Consider the following 15,527-nt stretch of genomic DNA (forward strand, 5'->3'; position numbering starts at 1 on the left):
CAGTGCCAGGCTGGCGTGGCCCAGAGGTTGAGCATTGACCTAGGATCCAGGAGATCGAGGTTCGATTCCCGGTCAGGGCACATGCCCGGGTTGTGGGCTCGATCCCCAGTAGGGGGCGTGCAGGAGGCAGCCGGTCAATGACTCATCGTTGATGTTTTTCTCTCTCTCTCTCTCTCCCCCTCTCCCTGAAATCAGTAAAGATACATTAAAAAAAAAAAAAAAAAGACAACAGTGATGACTATACTTGACCATACATCTGGAAGGCCAAGATGAAAAAGAAAGTAGCTACAGGAGCAGAGTTCAAACACACTGAACCTCTTCAACTCCATAGTTTTTCTAGAATTTCCCAACTCACACAGAGAGAAAAAATATATATAGTATTTAAATTTCTTTTTTCATGAAGCACACAACTCTTTCCAAACATAATATGATTAATCCTCATTGTTTCTCAAAGCAAAGTCTTTAACATCTTCCTTGAGGTTAATGATGAAATCAAAACAAAAATAGAAGCCTTTAGAATTCTTAGTCTGCGGTTCTATTAATATAGCACGTCTTAGAAATTTTTAGAAATTAAAACAAAAGCCCTGGTGAGAACTATAAAATTATGTTACTTCCCAGAATCATAAAAACCTCTAACACAAGAATCTAGTCTTTGTTCTCTCCCCTGAAAAGACTTAAAGATAAATTAGAAAAATATTGGAATTAACATTAAATCATACCTGACCTGTCAACTTGATGACTAATATTAACCCGAGTTTTAGTTTTCACACTGCCTTCTAGCTTTTAAAAATCTTCCTAAAAGAACACTTGTGGCACATTATAAAATATTTTGATAACTGAACCCTTAGGATACATTCCCCCCCTGAAAAAAGTATTTTTAACATGCACTTTCTGATTTAAACTGAATAAGTCATTTATATACAGCATCTGAGTGTCACATAGCTCAGTGTGACTTAACAGAGAGAAAATTCAAGCTGGAACAAGACTTGAAGTCTACAGGTTAGTATTAAAAGCTATAAGGATTAATTAATAAGTTCACATTTTTCAGTTAATACCTTATCCCCATGTGTGAGAACTTTTAAATGGTCAAGGTATAGTGAACAATTGCCAATGCAGTCATTCACCCCTTATCTGCTGGGTATATGTCCCAAGACCTCCAGTGGATGCCTTACACCACAGATATACCAAACCCTCTATATACTGTTCCTTCCTATACAGACACACCTATGACACAGTTTCATTTATAAATTAGGCACAGTAAGTGATTAACAGCAACAATAATAAAATAAAACTATAACAAAATACTGTAATAAAAGTTATGTGAATGTGTTCTCTACTTTCTTTTATCTTCATGGTTTCTGATGAGAAATCTACAGTTATTTAAATTCTTGTTCCCCTACAGACAATCCATCATTTCCAACGACTTTCAAGACTTTTATTTTGTGTTTACTTTCCAGCAGTTTGATTATGAACTGTCTGGTGTGGATTTCTTTGGGATTATCGTGTTGGAGTTACCTGAGCTTCTTCAGTCTGTAGATTGTCTTCAACCAAATTTGGGGAATTTTTAATCTAGTATTTCTTCAAATATATTTTTTCTATACTGCACTTTCTTCTCTCTTTCCCGGATGGAGACGAACTATTATTTTCCCACATATGCTGAGCACTATTCATTTTGCCCCCAATCTCTTTTCATTCTGTCACTCTGACTGAAAAATTCTGATCTACTTAACTTCACTGACACTTGCTCTGTCATCAACATTTTGTTTTTTATTTTGGTTACTACATTTTTTTCAGTTCTAAACTTCCACTTGGCTCTTTATGTTTTCTATGCCTTTGCTGAGACTTTCCATCTTTCATTTCAAAAGTGTTCCCATGGCTGTCTAACTACCATGCTGTACACCTGAAACTAATACTAAATAATATTGAATGCAAATTGTAATTGGAAAAAAATTTTAATTTTTAAAAAAGCATTCCCCCTTATTTATTGTAGCAATTTTATAATCAGTGCTTTAAAGTATTTGTCAGATAATTCCAACATCTCTGTCATCCCAGCATGGGTATCTATTGATCGTCCTTTGCCATGTGAGTTTAGGTTTGCCTGGTGGCTGGTGTGCCAAGTGATATTGGATTATATCCTGTCTATTTGGGTAATACCCTCTTCTACCACAGCCTCTCCTGTATGTTCCATTTCTCTAATGCAGCCCTCTTCAGCAATCCGTAATATGTTCTCATAAGTGTTCAATTCCAATGTTATTTTAACTAAAAGGCCTTCATAAATCTAATAATTTATGAATGAGACCAAAATTTAATTTATAACATACTCATTTTTTAATAGTTCCTCTTGGTATACATAAAGTATACTGTTTTTGTTCAAGGGTTAAAAAATAGATGCAATTTGGAGTCTTTTCATTTTGCCTCACAAAATAGTAATATGTATAATTTCTGATATGCACAGCTTCCTCTTTACCATATGGCAGGCGCACTGACAAATTAACAAGGAGAAAAAATATCTAGACATTTGCCTCCATTAATTAATGATCAGTAGAGACTCATGAGCACCCAGGGTGGTGTTTGTGTTTTACAAGAAATTTTCAAATAGCATGGAGAAGAAATAAACTTATTAAATATTGCTAGTTCCACAAGCAAGTGAGAAAAAAATCCAGAAGTCAGCCTTCAGTTTTCTTAGAAACATTTAACACCATGATGTCCACAAGGCCTTGTTATCCACTATACAGACCTTGGGAGCCAAAATTTTAGTGTTCTTAGCCAAATAAAAACAACTATATCAAATCCAACCACAATCCTTTCCAAAAGATGTTTCAAGCCTTAATCCCTTCAAAGTAAGGGCAGTTATCTGTCTCACATGAAAAGTTTTGAAGTTGTATTATTAAACAGAATCACCACTGTTGAACCTTGAAGTCCCTGACACAGTCTCACCTGTAGAAAGATGCCTAAGGTTCCTCTGAACACCTTGATAGAGGAAGCTATTAGACCAGGAAGGGGGACAGCAAGGAGTTAATAAACAAAGGCAGCCAACAAGCCATGACTGCAGGACAAGTGGACAACAGGGACGGTAAACAGAGACTCACAACAAAACCATACATCCCACATGAAAAGGTTAAAGTGGTCTTCTGAGAAGTGAGCTCCACTGTTGACATGTTTCAACTGGAGGGCACTGGTACGTAGTCAGGTTTTTTAAAAAGATGTTTTATATCAGATCTTAACCACATGTTTAAATGAGTCACTAAATACAGGATGAAGTTTCCTACCTTAGAAGTAAGGAACATACATGTGACATCTTGTTTCCTGCATGTCTTTTTACACATATTACTGGTTTCCAAGTAAAGATGCAGTACTTTTTTTTTTTTCCTTTTCAAAGAATATACGGTTTCTCAGTTAAAAGAGAAATAAATTTGAAGGAAATGCTAGGGAATCATCAGTAGATTTACAAAATGTATTATTGCTTTGAGCATAAATGTCATGTTTGCTGTTTTTGTTGCGGTTTTTCCTACCTACCTCAGAGTAAAATATAACTGGCTCGCTTTTGACTATTATCAAGTCTTATTTAGCTAATTGCTTAGTATCTCACTGTGACCTTAGAAGTTTTTGAACATGACAGATTTACTTGACTGTGTTTGAATTAGCATCCTAATGATGACAAATTTTTAAAAATTATAAAGTTAAACAAAAAAGTAAACTTCTACTTTCTCTAATCTTGACCCAAACATTTAACTTTCCAATTAAAAAAAAATTTTTTTTACAATAAGATTCCAAGAAAACCAAACTGCTATTAAATCACATTGCAGTCTTCCTGTTCTTGGTAATTAAAGCTTGACGCAAGTGTTCTTACAGATTCGCGTAAGATACAGTCCTAATACAATTATTTTCAAGAGAGTGAGGAACAAAAACTGTATTACGTACAAAGGAGTTATGGTATTAATGTGAAAATTTGGAAAATGAAGTATCATAGTCAAAAACCAGACATCAAAAATTGCAGTTTCCATGTAAACCGTGGCTGTCACTTTGCATTGCTGAAAAGGCATCGTTAATCACGTAAGTGGCACCATCGCCGGGTATCTAACAAGGAAAAGCTGAGGACACGCCACAGATGCAGCACGCTGGCCAGTTACAGATGGAGAAAACCAGACTGCAAGTTTCCGTGTTTCCAATGTGACTGAAAAAAGTCAAAAGTATTTTTTACTTAAATGCCATGATTTTACATGAAAATATTAATGAAGCCCTATAAGATTAAGGCATTAGTTTCTTCGTGTGTATAAAATATTCACTGAACACAATGAGTCTTCTTAGTTCCTCTAACACTGAATTGACCTTAATCTCATGGGATTTTATTCCTTTCAGACAGAGCCAACTGAAAAGTACATTCAGCTACTTTCAGTGTATAAGCACAACAGGATTCAATTGCTTTCCCATTGGAATAAGTTTTTTAACTGCATGAAATACAAAAAGGCAGAATTTTCGGGATTTATAGCTTAACTTCATAAATACTTAACATTAAAAGAAATCACCTGTATCATCGATGCTGACAATAAAAATGTATTTTCGGAATATCTAACTTTCTGAACCAACAGATTTATATGTCTGAGAAATCAAATTCAATTAATTTCCTTTATAAGAAAGTGTTTAACAAATAAAAAAACATTACATAATGACTGGGAAAAGACATGAGTTTTTACATGAACATTAATATTAACCATTTTTAACTACTAGTAAAGAAAACCAGTTAAAAATAATTTTGAATTTTAACTATTTTTGTTTTTCCATTTTTATATAAACCACCAGATGAAAAGAGGCACGATAAGGCTTTTTTATATCATAAGTTTACTTAGGTTTGTACAATCCTAACCAGGAACGAATAAAATATAGTGAGTTTAAAAACACTCGTAAGCCACCAAATTAAATATATTAAAAGATTTCAAGAGGAATGATGGTAGGAAAGAAATATAATCATTTATTCAGAAGTTCCCTAGGGATTTTCTTCTTAGAAGATTTTAAAATATTGATCCTTTTGCCAGAATATGGTCAGCATACTAAATCAAATGCAGTTGGGACTGTTTGTATGGCATATTTAAGTCTAGGCAAAGTATGCTACTGCTGGCATCTGTTATCATTTTAATAGTTTCTGTAGGTTTGCACATACAGAGCAGGCTTGGGAGGGCTCACCCAGCTTGTGTCACAAAAGTACAATACTTCGTTAAGTGGTTGTTTACACACTTATCAATCAGCCCATTGTCTTGTGCCAATTAATCACACTACTCCCTAGAAAAGTTTATATTTTAAATTTCACTCATAGGAGAGGCCTAAAAGGATAAACATTAAAGAAAAATGACCAAATCCATTTCTCTACCTCAAAAAATATATATATATATTAAGAATGTTTAGTTACATAACAGTGAATTTGTGATTAACTGTACATTTTTCAATGCAGATGACTGTGTGAAGGACAAATATACGAGTACTACTTTATATATGTTTCCTATTATTGAATAGTTTACTACAAATAAAAATCCAGCTAAATATATTGATGCTAAAATAAACTTAAAAATAAAACTTATCTAACAACATTAAAAAAGTAGGATTTTGAGACTTGCTATATATAAACCACAATTTGGGAATCTTAGTCAAAAGCTTATCCGACATTCCCACACTAAACTAAAGATACAGACTTGCACATAAATTAAGATGGACCAAAGTACACATGCTGTTCCAGTGACAAGTAAACTTGGGAGTACAAATTGCTCCTGCAAGACATGACACTTATCAAAGAAATGTTTTGTAATCTGAAAAAACTAAACAAGAAAATAGTTACATCAAAATATAATTTTTTAACTAGCAATAATCGGTATTCAAGTAAAAAAAAGCAGCTCTGAAAGAACAACTTACAGAATACTAAGCACTCACATCACAACACGAAAAAAAAGTTCATCCCAGAAGAGAAAAACTTTGTTATGGCTAGATAACAAACAACTAAACTGGCAGAATTAGCACAAAAAGAAAAAACTAAACAGTACCCAACCAGTCATTTTAAAAGTATTATTTGGATTTTGAATTTTAACCTTTCCTCTTTTTCTGTTCACTTCTAGAAATCTGCCGTTTCAATGTTACATGTTTTGCCCACACTCTCTGGAAGACTGTGTGTGATTAGCACAGCACTGGCACAAAACATCCTGTCTCGATCGTGTGATGATTCTTCATCGAGGTAGCTGAAGATACAGTTTTAACCCAACAGAATCAAAGTGAGGCAGGCTGAACTTTATAAGCCATTTGCTTACAAAAAGAGATACTGAATCCAGTGTCCACTTTAGTGGTCAGCATGAGTAGCTCCACGACTCAGAGGTGCAGAGTGGCCACATCCCAGAGTGAAGTCAGCCTTAAGAAAAAGGAAGACCTGGGTTTCAACTGTGGCTCTCCCTCTTATTGTGTGACCCAGAGGGAAGTACCTAAGCCGTGTCTCAGTGCTCCCACATGCAAAACGGAGCAATAATATCTAGGGTATGGTGCTATTACAAAGAATAAATGAAATAACATATATAAAGTATGTGCCATGTGATCCAAGTTCTGGTTTTACACCTTGACAAAAATACATAATCAAATATTATATCATCTCTATTTAAAAAATAAAAAAGATACATGATATCTGGATAGATTCACTAGATCCCCATATGCATCTGTTGGAAACAGGTAGAGTTGGTAAGGTGAGGCAGAATGACTACGTATTTCCATAATTTAAGGTTCTCAGATTCAAAGGGGGGAAAAAGCATAGCTGCACCTGTTGACATGCCACTCAGTTCAACTCAACTCAACGTTAGAGGATCCAAAAGAAAAACAGACTAGGCATTTTTCCCACTTTTACTAATTCACTACCTAAAAAGGTTCACAACAAGTTACAGGCAATGCCGAAACCCAAAAAGTTCTTAAAATGAATTTTTTAAATTGTTTCAATATATAAAGTTGGTGGCTAAATCAGTCCCGAACCTAAACTGGCTAGAGGCTCTATAGTCATTCCTCTTCATTGAATGTAAACATTTAGGCATTACAAGTCTCATTATGTGGTGAGGTCCCAAATCCCACTGATGATGTGACATAATACCCGTGGTGTAATGCAGTAGCTTTGGAAAATGTAAAGTATTCCAAGTTCCAAAACACATGTAGCCCAAGACTTCAGACAAGGGGATCCGAACAATCTGTGCTTGAGGAGGAATAAAAGGGGGAGTAGCTGTATAAACAGGTAAACTGTCTACGGTGGGAACCAGTATTGAAGAATCAATGTATTTTCTATCCGTCTTGGATATCACATAATATGGAAATAATAACACTACTTACATCACTCAGTTCTTGGAGAAGCAAGAAATAATACACACAAAATGCTTTAAACAATGCCTGGCACAAAGTAAGTACCAATAAACGCTGTGTAGTGGAAGTGCCTAGAAAAATATGTTGAACATTTACTAGGGAAAGGCAAAAAGGTGACTATATAGTTCAGCTAGTTAGCTGGCTATATGCCATATTATATTTTGGAATTTTATTTTTAAAAATCCAAGAGTCTTATTTTTCCTAGGCCCAGAGGTCTTTCTACTATCAGGCCTTAGAGGTAGTATTACTGCATCTTGAAGTCAGGTAGCAATCTCAGTGGCCCAAACGAGCATTTGGAACTGAGGGAACATACTAAAATGTCAAGCTCTTAATGCCAAGATACATTATTTGGAAAGAAATGAACAGTGAAGAGCAACCTAGAGGAATGCTTCTGGAATTGACTGTACAAACTAATCGGCCAGGGTTTTTGTTAAAATGCGGATTCTAAGTTATCGTCCTGGGGCCAGGCATTCTGCATTCAAGTTCTCAGGGAGTCAGAATGCTGCTGGGCCACAATGATTGTAGGAAGGCCCCAGAGCAGTGGTCCCCAATGTACACGGGCAACATAAGAATCTTTTGGGGAATTAGAAAAGCAAACCCCAGAGCATAAGGAAACATTGGGAGATTGTCCGTCTATATCAGCTGTTTACATCCAGTTAGACTTTCCCTGAGAATAAAAGTAGAACATGTTTAAAATACTTTAAAAATAAAAAGAGTATACTAGACCATGTTACCTAAATAAGAAAACTGATTTCTCTCTGCAAACAATTACCAAAGCGATAGCCCCCGCAATTACACTTAAAATGTAGGCTTTTACATGCAAAGAAGACTGCTCTGATGATATATAAGCAGACGTGTGTAGAATTCTCAGTGGAACCACTTAAAACTAGTCACAAAATAGATCATTTCCATTTTACCTAGGTAACAAAGATAGGACTCTGTAAAGAAACCAAACCAAGTTTTTTATTTCCTTGTGTTGAGAACGTAACCCAACCACATCATGGTTTAGCCAACTCCTCCAGAGTAATGTTTACACATCGCCTGGCTCATATGTAAATATATGTCAACATTTTGATTTATAGCTATAGGTGATTTGTTTACATGCAGATACACAGACACAAATTATAGTACATTAATGGTCTGAAACACAATATTCCTAACGGACAAAAAAACTTCAGGGTAAACTATAAATATAGAATGTCATGACCAGAGAAAAGACTTCAGTTTTCTGAATGTGAAGCCAATTAGTTGTTAAATAGGTGGTTTTCCCAAAACTTTATAATAAACTGGTGCATTCAGAATGCAGATTCAGTGGTGGTTGTTTTCCAACTTCAAAGTTTGAATTTACAAGTTCACCTCTCAAACAAGTTTACAAGTTCCCCTCTTAAAAATTGAGCATACAACTCTGTCCTTAATCCATTTTTGAAGGAATCCGTTACTAACCTTGTAAAGGACAGTACTTGCTTCAAGATTGGGGGTGGACCCCTCTGATTTTTGCTAGGACCACGCCTTTAACACAGTCAGAAGACACCTCCGACACTCACACCATGGGCAAGGGAGAGCAGAGGCCAGGCTTGCTGCTTAAAAACCCAATGCAGGAAACAGTCTCCTCAACAAAGAATTACCCAGCCTCAAATGCCAGTAATGCCAAGGCAAGGAAACCTTGGTTTAAGCAATGGCGGCTGCAAACACAGAACGAATGTCCAGTGTGGGCATCTGCATTACATTCCTAGCACAGCATGTAGCACAGTGATAGATATTTGTTGATTATTAAATAAACTACCTCTGTGTAGCTGGGACATTAGAGTCATAGAGATTAAAAAGAATGAGAAAGGGATTATTATATATGTAATATCTAAAATTACCAAACAAAATTAGTCATTGTCAGAACCAAAAAAGAATTAAAACATCACCCAGTCGAATTTCCATATTTTTGGAATAATTTTTCCCATATGAAAGATACTATCTAATATACTGATATTATAATGATGGGGGAATCAGTCCTCTTAATAGTAAAAATAAAATATAAAATCTTTATCAATTTATTAAAATATCACTTTTTATTTCTAATAGTCCCATACTTTCTTCAAATTAATAAAGCATTTCCTTTATAAAAAGTAAAACCAATCTGACATAAATCACACATAATAAGTGATATTTCACAAGCGGGAAACGAAACAACATGTAATTATTTTTCAAAAAAGCAAATCACAGACTTCCATGGCCTACAGGCATTTATACTTCTGAGAATTCTGAGATCTAAAATGTCATGAGAAATTCTGAACTGGCTTACATTTTTGAAACAGGAACTGAGAGTCATAAGGCCAAACATACCCTTAATAATCGATTCAGCTGCATACAAATCTCGTTTGTAGGTCACCTAAAGGACAGATAAACCTCATTAGACTTAACAGAGCAGGAAGGAATGTGAAAGCAATAAAATTATGCCTCTGAGGAAATTCTTGATTTTGGAGAATCTATAAACATACAGCACTGACAATTTCTAAATTACAACAACATCAGCAAATTCAGAATAATGTATTCTATTTCTACAAATGGTTGAAGATTTGCTTTTTAAATCTTTAAATAAATTGGGATACTATGTGGCAATCTTTACCAAAATCTTATTCATGTAACTAAAGTATTATCTCAAAGAATATGTGGTACTATTTTAATAAAAGTATTCGCATTATTGTTTAATAGTAAGGTTTTACCTTGAGAGGAAGAAAAGCTAAGTATAACAAAAATCACCAAATCACATTTTTAGCTGAAATGAGGAAATTCTCAAAGATCAACTCACATTAAGAAGGGAGTTCCTTCTGAATTAAGTGTATTTGTATATACCCAGATAAGGTTCACCTTGTGAGGAGTTTATGGCTCTAATAAAAAGAGCCTAGAAGGCACCACCACGTACCTAAGAACAATCAGGATCTTTCCTTAAAAACACACAGCCTCCTTGCAATTATAATCTGTTCTTTGTAAATTAACCTGACATAGTTCTATGGCAGATACTTCCCAGGCTGCATCAGTGAGCTCAGATATGGAACATGTCAGGTGCACTGCACTGCAGAATTAGTTCTATATCACAGGACTGTAAATGTAGTAAATAATGAACTATACTAATAAATACCATAAGGTCCTAGGAGCTCATCATTCAAGAGCTCAGGTGGTTATGATGAGAATGGTCTAAGAACCTACTTTGAGAAATACTCACCAAATTAGTACCTTTCTATGCCTACAATTCAAACTTTTTTCCTCCAAATTATCTCATAACCAGACTTGTACAGAAATTCTATTCAGGCCAAGTGGCTCAGGGCACTTCCACCCAAAATAGACTGCTGTGCTATGCCTTCATCCTACAGGATAAATCCTAGTCCAAAACTACAATCCATAATTAAAGTATCAGTTCATTTGTAAGACAGATGAGAAGTTGCTCAAGCATTCAACTAATCTGTTTAAATTAAATGTGACATTGCTGCATTATCTCTAAATCAAGCACATGCCAACCAAAACTAGTACTATATCCACAGTGTAATTCTATTATCTGGAAAAAACAGAAAACAGACATCTAAAGGTTCATGCTGTGCATTTTACCAAATTAAAGAATGTACTGATCTCATTTATTCATTCAACAAATACTTATGAAATAACTACTGTGTTCTGGGTCCTGTTCTAAGTGCTGGGAACAGAGCAATCAAAATAGGCTACATCTCACTTGTGACGACTACATTTGAGTGGAGAAATTTTCTTCTAAGAATTAAATAAGTTTTTCTTTCTTTGCTTTAAAATCAAGTTAACTAGATATCTGAAATCAAGATTCAATGTTTTCAATTTAAGTGAGAAAATGCTTTTTTTTCTATAATTGTCTGCTGTGTAGGGTAAGCACAGAAATTAATGCGAAGATGGCTAATTACCTTAATTACCATTATTCATTTTTTTTATCCCTTCCTGCTTTTGTTGAGGGACAAGACTGCATACCAACAAAAAACAGAATTGTGAAAGTACCTTTTATTTTTAAAATAAATCTTAATGATGGATTTTTTTAATTTAAAGAAAACTTGGTTTCAAATACGAAAAAGCTTTTCTCTAGCATACTTGCAAGAAAACATTTTTGCAATGGAGTCAGTCTTATGAATAAAATACATGTTTTTATTACCCAAAGTTCCCTTCTCCACTAATATTAAATAATTAACTGCATAAACAAGAAAAACTCCTAAATTTCCTTTTTTTGTCTACTTTTTCTTGTAGGCTGTAGATACCTACTATAAGCTGATTAAAGATTTTTTATTTTATTAATATCTTCAACATAAAGCCTATTGAATACCTTAGCTACACTTCTCAAACACTGATTTAATGAAAATAAACTACAAAATATTTCTGATAAACTTGTAAGGTACTGTGTGTTTAAAACAGCATTTTTTTTCCTAAATAAAATATCTAACATACATCAAAGGGAAAAGTATTGGGAAATGTAATTCTGAATTAATAAGTTATTCTTTTTCTGTTGAACTCTTACAGTAATATAGGTTGCCCTTTCCTTATTTTTCATTTCAAAAACAGTTTAATGATCAGTTTTGAAGTTGATTTTCTTCTGTCAGCATGATTTACAGTTTGTCTTTACAAAACACATTATGACAGTTACTTTAAAAAAATATCAACCTTGTAGTGATGGGAGAGAGCCTCAGTCCTCTCTGATTTACTTGTTCTCACACCAGTGCATTAGAGCCTCAGGGGCCACCTGCAGAACAGGGGAGGTACTCTGTGCAGCTGAGACTCTGAGCCCCACACCTGCCACTCACTTGGCGTAGCTCGAGTTTTGTCTGTGTTGTTTGACTGTGCTTCTGAGCAACATTTCATCAGGGTAAAGTGTGTAGCTAAAGTAAATAGATAGATAGATGAGAGATAGAGATATATACATAGAGCTACGCACAGATACTTTTTTTTCCCAATGGAAGAAAAACCTGAAACTGAGACCCACAGAGATAGTTTTCTTCCTATGCCCAGGCCAGGGCTCTCTCAGGTACCTCAAAGTGAGCACAAAAGAACACAAACACTGTTACCCCTACTTTGTGTTGCGCCAACTGTGTTGACATTCAATATCGTAAATGAGATTTTTCAGGGCCAAGTCCAGTTGGCTACCATCTTACATGAGTTAAGTTACACTATACTCCCATCTTTCACCTCAAGAGAAGACAAATATGTTACTGCAATAATCAGAAGCCAGAAAATCTTAAAATTTAAAAATATAGAATATTTATTAGGTACAAATTGAGACTGGGGGATATTCATTATATTTATTTCCATTACATCAATTACATCTATGTTGAGAATGTTCTTTCCTCTAGACTGAAATTACTAGATGAAAACCTCCAAAACGAAGTAATGCCACCACAATGTATTTTTGAGGTTTAAAATAAATGCAAAAAGTGAGACTGTTTTGTTTCTTTAGTTCTTAGAAAAGATGCTAAAACACTTGGATCTAAATAAAAAAAAGTTCACATGAAAAGTCAGCCATTCCAGTAATACTGTAATGACTCAAATGCTTCAGAAACTCCCCCTAAAGAAGTCTTTTCAGACAATGGGACAGAGCTGAATTTCTTAAATAACTGCTTATAAATCTTTTATAAATCTTTCAAGCCTTGAGGATGGTTTCAGCATTTAGAAATAAGAAGTCTGTTCAATTAGGTCTGTACAGTGTAGTAACTGACCACATATTTAATTATATTGGGACAAAAACATGGTACAACTATAAATTAAAGAAATGGAAGTTCTGGAGGCTGGAGGAAATTCCACTGAAGTCAGTCTGTACTCATGAAGGCCTCGCAAGGCACTAGCACTCAGAGAAAGCATGAGAGCCAACACCTATTCTGGGGAGTCAGTTCTGTGCTCTCCAGTGGTTGCTCACTCTTTGGGGAGGGGGGTTGGTCATTCATGGGGGTGTCCTCTACTATGCATGGTTATTTGAAAAACCTGATGTTTCCTCCATGTACCAGAGTACCTGCAACAAGAAGGTTGGCATCAACTCTGAATTTTACATTTACTTTTACAAAAAATACTGTATGTAAAATAAAAAATAACTCTCCTCGGGTTTCCGATATCAGAGTAATAGTCCTAGTCATTCCTCATACCACCCTGGGGGTGAACACTCTGACTCTGAGAGGTAGGAGAAGGTGTCCTGGCTCTGAACTTAATGTTTCATGGTAGTGACATGCCTCTCCAGATGTGTTTTTCACTGTGTCAGATTATGAATCATGCTCCAGGTACTTGGCACTGCCACCTGAGTCCAGTACCAGTTTTAGTGTAATTGTACTAAATATTTTCTCAAGTCTTAGTTTTAAAAAACGGTAGAACCATTGGAGTTATTTTAGAATTAGAACATTAATGTCAAAGTGTGGATTTCATTGCTTTGGTTTAAAAGCAACTGAGATCATCTTTATCCACATAAAATAAGACCACAAAATTAAATTAGAAGCCTAAGTTAAAGGCAACTCATACAATGTCATCATAAGGCTACATGGGGATAAATAACAGGTGGAAAAATATCAAAAAGGTAAAGGTGGAAGGTAATGAAAGATAAGAGGCAGAAGGAAATAAGGAACCAGAAACAACTGCAATATTAGCACTCAAAGCCATTTCACCTCACTTAACAGAATAAATGTGGTACCTAAAAAAGACCTCATAACTATCATGTGGAAGACCTTTTACCCAATTCCGTGCATCACATGCCCTTTTAGAATCCATGATCCTGTTAGGGCACATGATTTTTCCAAAAAAGTTGGAGCTCCCACCCCAGGGCTATTGTGGAAAGCAGAGTCCCATCCTCAAATCCAGTTGAGTGTAAGGCAACAGAGTAAAAGGAAACACACAAAGAACAAGACAAAAATGTGAATAAAGAAATCTTTCTGGCTAAATGAAATTTGTTTAAGTAAATCATGTCAAAGTAAATTTTCTTAAAGCCAAGCAATAGAAATGATACCATACTTTGATGACTCAGAAAATCCAGTAAGACTCTTTGAACTCCCTGCAGACACAGACACAAAGACACACACACACACACACATGCACCTTTTTCTCCTAGAAATATTATTTCAGTATGAAACCAAGTATTTTTATACCCAGTCTCCATTTTCTAAAGCACCAGGCAGGTGTTTGTACTTGCAGCATGTGTCTTTAGGAATGACATACGCACAGACAAGACCCGAAACAAAGCACCAACGCCATTACCTTCCAGAGGTCAGGTGATCCTTCCACAAGTTTGGCTTTAATGTGACAGTATTTTAGAGTCAACTGCAAACACTCAGTTCCATAATCCAGGTCATAGTCACTACACTAGGCAGGAAAAAAAAAAAGAGTTAACAAGTCAAAATATATTTTAAGTACAACTAGATAATTTATTGCATAATCAACTGCATAGAGGAAAGGAAGAGGGTAGAGAATTTCCAAGCTCTTTAGCTACTGACTAGTCCAGTTTCAGAATAATTTCCCCTATGCCCTAAAAGCCAGTAGAAAATAGGAATTTTGCAATTATAAGAGTCTCAAACTTCCTCAGTCATTTCAGGTGTCATATAAACATAATTTTTAATCTTCTTTGCTCATAAGCTCCCTTTCCAAACATGTTTCTAAAATGCCTGAGGGTATGGCTGAGGATTACCACATCATAACTTGATTTAACAAATATATGTATTCATAAAACTCCAAATCCCCTACCTTATATTTATATCAATTTATATTCGTTGGTTATAGCTCTTATTCACCTGAATATTTTAAATATCAATGTATCCTTTTTAAATGATTTATATTTTGATTTGGAAACTTGACACAGGTTTGTAAAGGTCTCCTATAGATTTAGGAAAATATATATATTTTTAAGCTTATTAAGTGAACCATTAATATTACTGGCATAATATAATTTAGCTGTACAATACCGAGTGCCGATAATATTCTTTGTATTAAGTGTGAGCATATAAATATAAATGAGACATTTATTGTGTCCTCAAGGACTCAGGTCTAGAAGGGGAGACTGATTAATAACAAATATTTGCAACAGAATGTTGCAGAGGAAGCACCAGCAGAGTATCTAGAAGTAGACCAGGAGATAAAATACTTAATGCTAATGTGAGGGCTTTAAGGATGGCCTAGCAGAGGAAATGGTCTCT

The 15,527-nt window shown here is 35.0% G+C and overlaps 1 protein-coding gene across 2 annotated transcripts in view; it reads right to left on the reverse strand.

The window, feature by feature from the left end:
* The window catches only part of CRPPA (CDP-L-ribitol pyrophosphorylase A), a 168,384-nt gene that overhangs the window by 106,326 nt on the left and 46,531 nt on the right, over positions 1-15,527 (reverse strand). For both annotated transcript variants that reach the window (XM_087821190.1, XM_087821189.1), the window contains 2 exons: positions 14,596-14,700; positions 9,706-9,751 (listed from right to left, as the gene is read on the reverse strand). In XM_087821190.1, the coding sequence (XP_087677316.1) occupies positions 9,706-9,751; positions 14,596-14,700 (151 nt within the window). The remainder of the gene's footprint in view (positions 1-9,705; positions 9,752-14,595; positions 14,701-15,527) is intronic.

The sequence above is a fragment of the Miniopterus natalensis genome, chromosome 10 (assembly GCF_054644295.1).
Source record: "Miniopterus natalensis isolate mMinNat1 chromosome 10, mMinNat1.hap1, whole genome shotgun sequence".
Lineage (NCBI taxonomy): Eukaryota > Metazoa > Chordata > Mammalia > Chiroptera > Miniopteridae > Miniopterus > Miniopterus natalensis.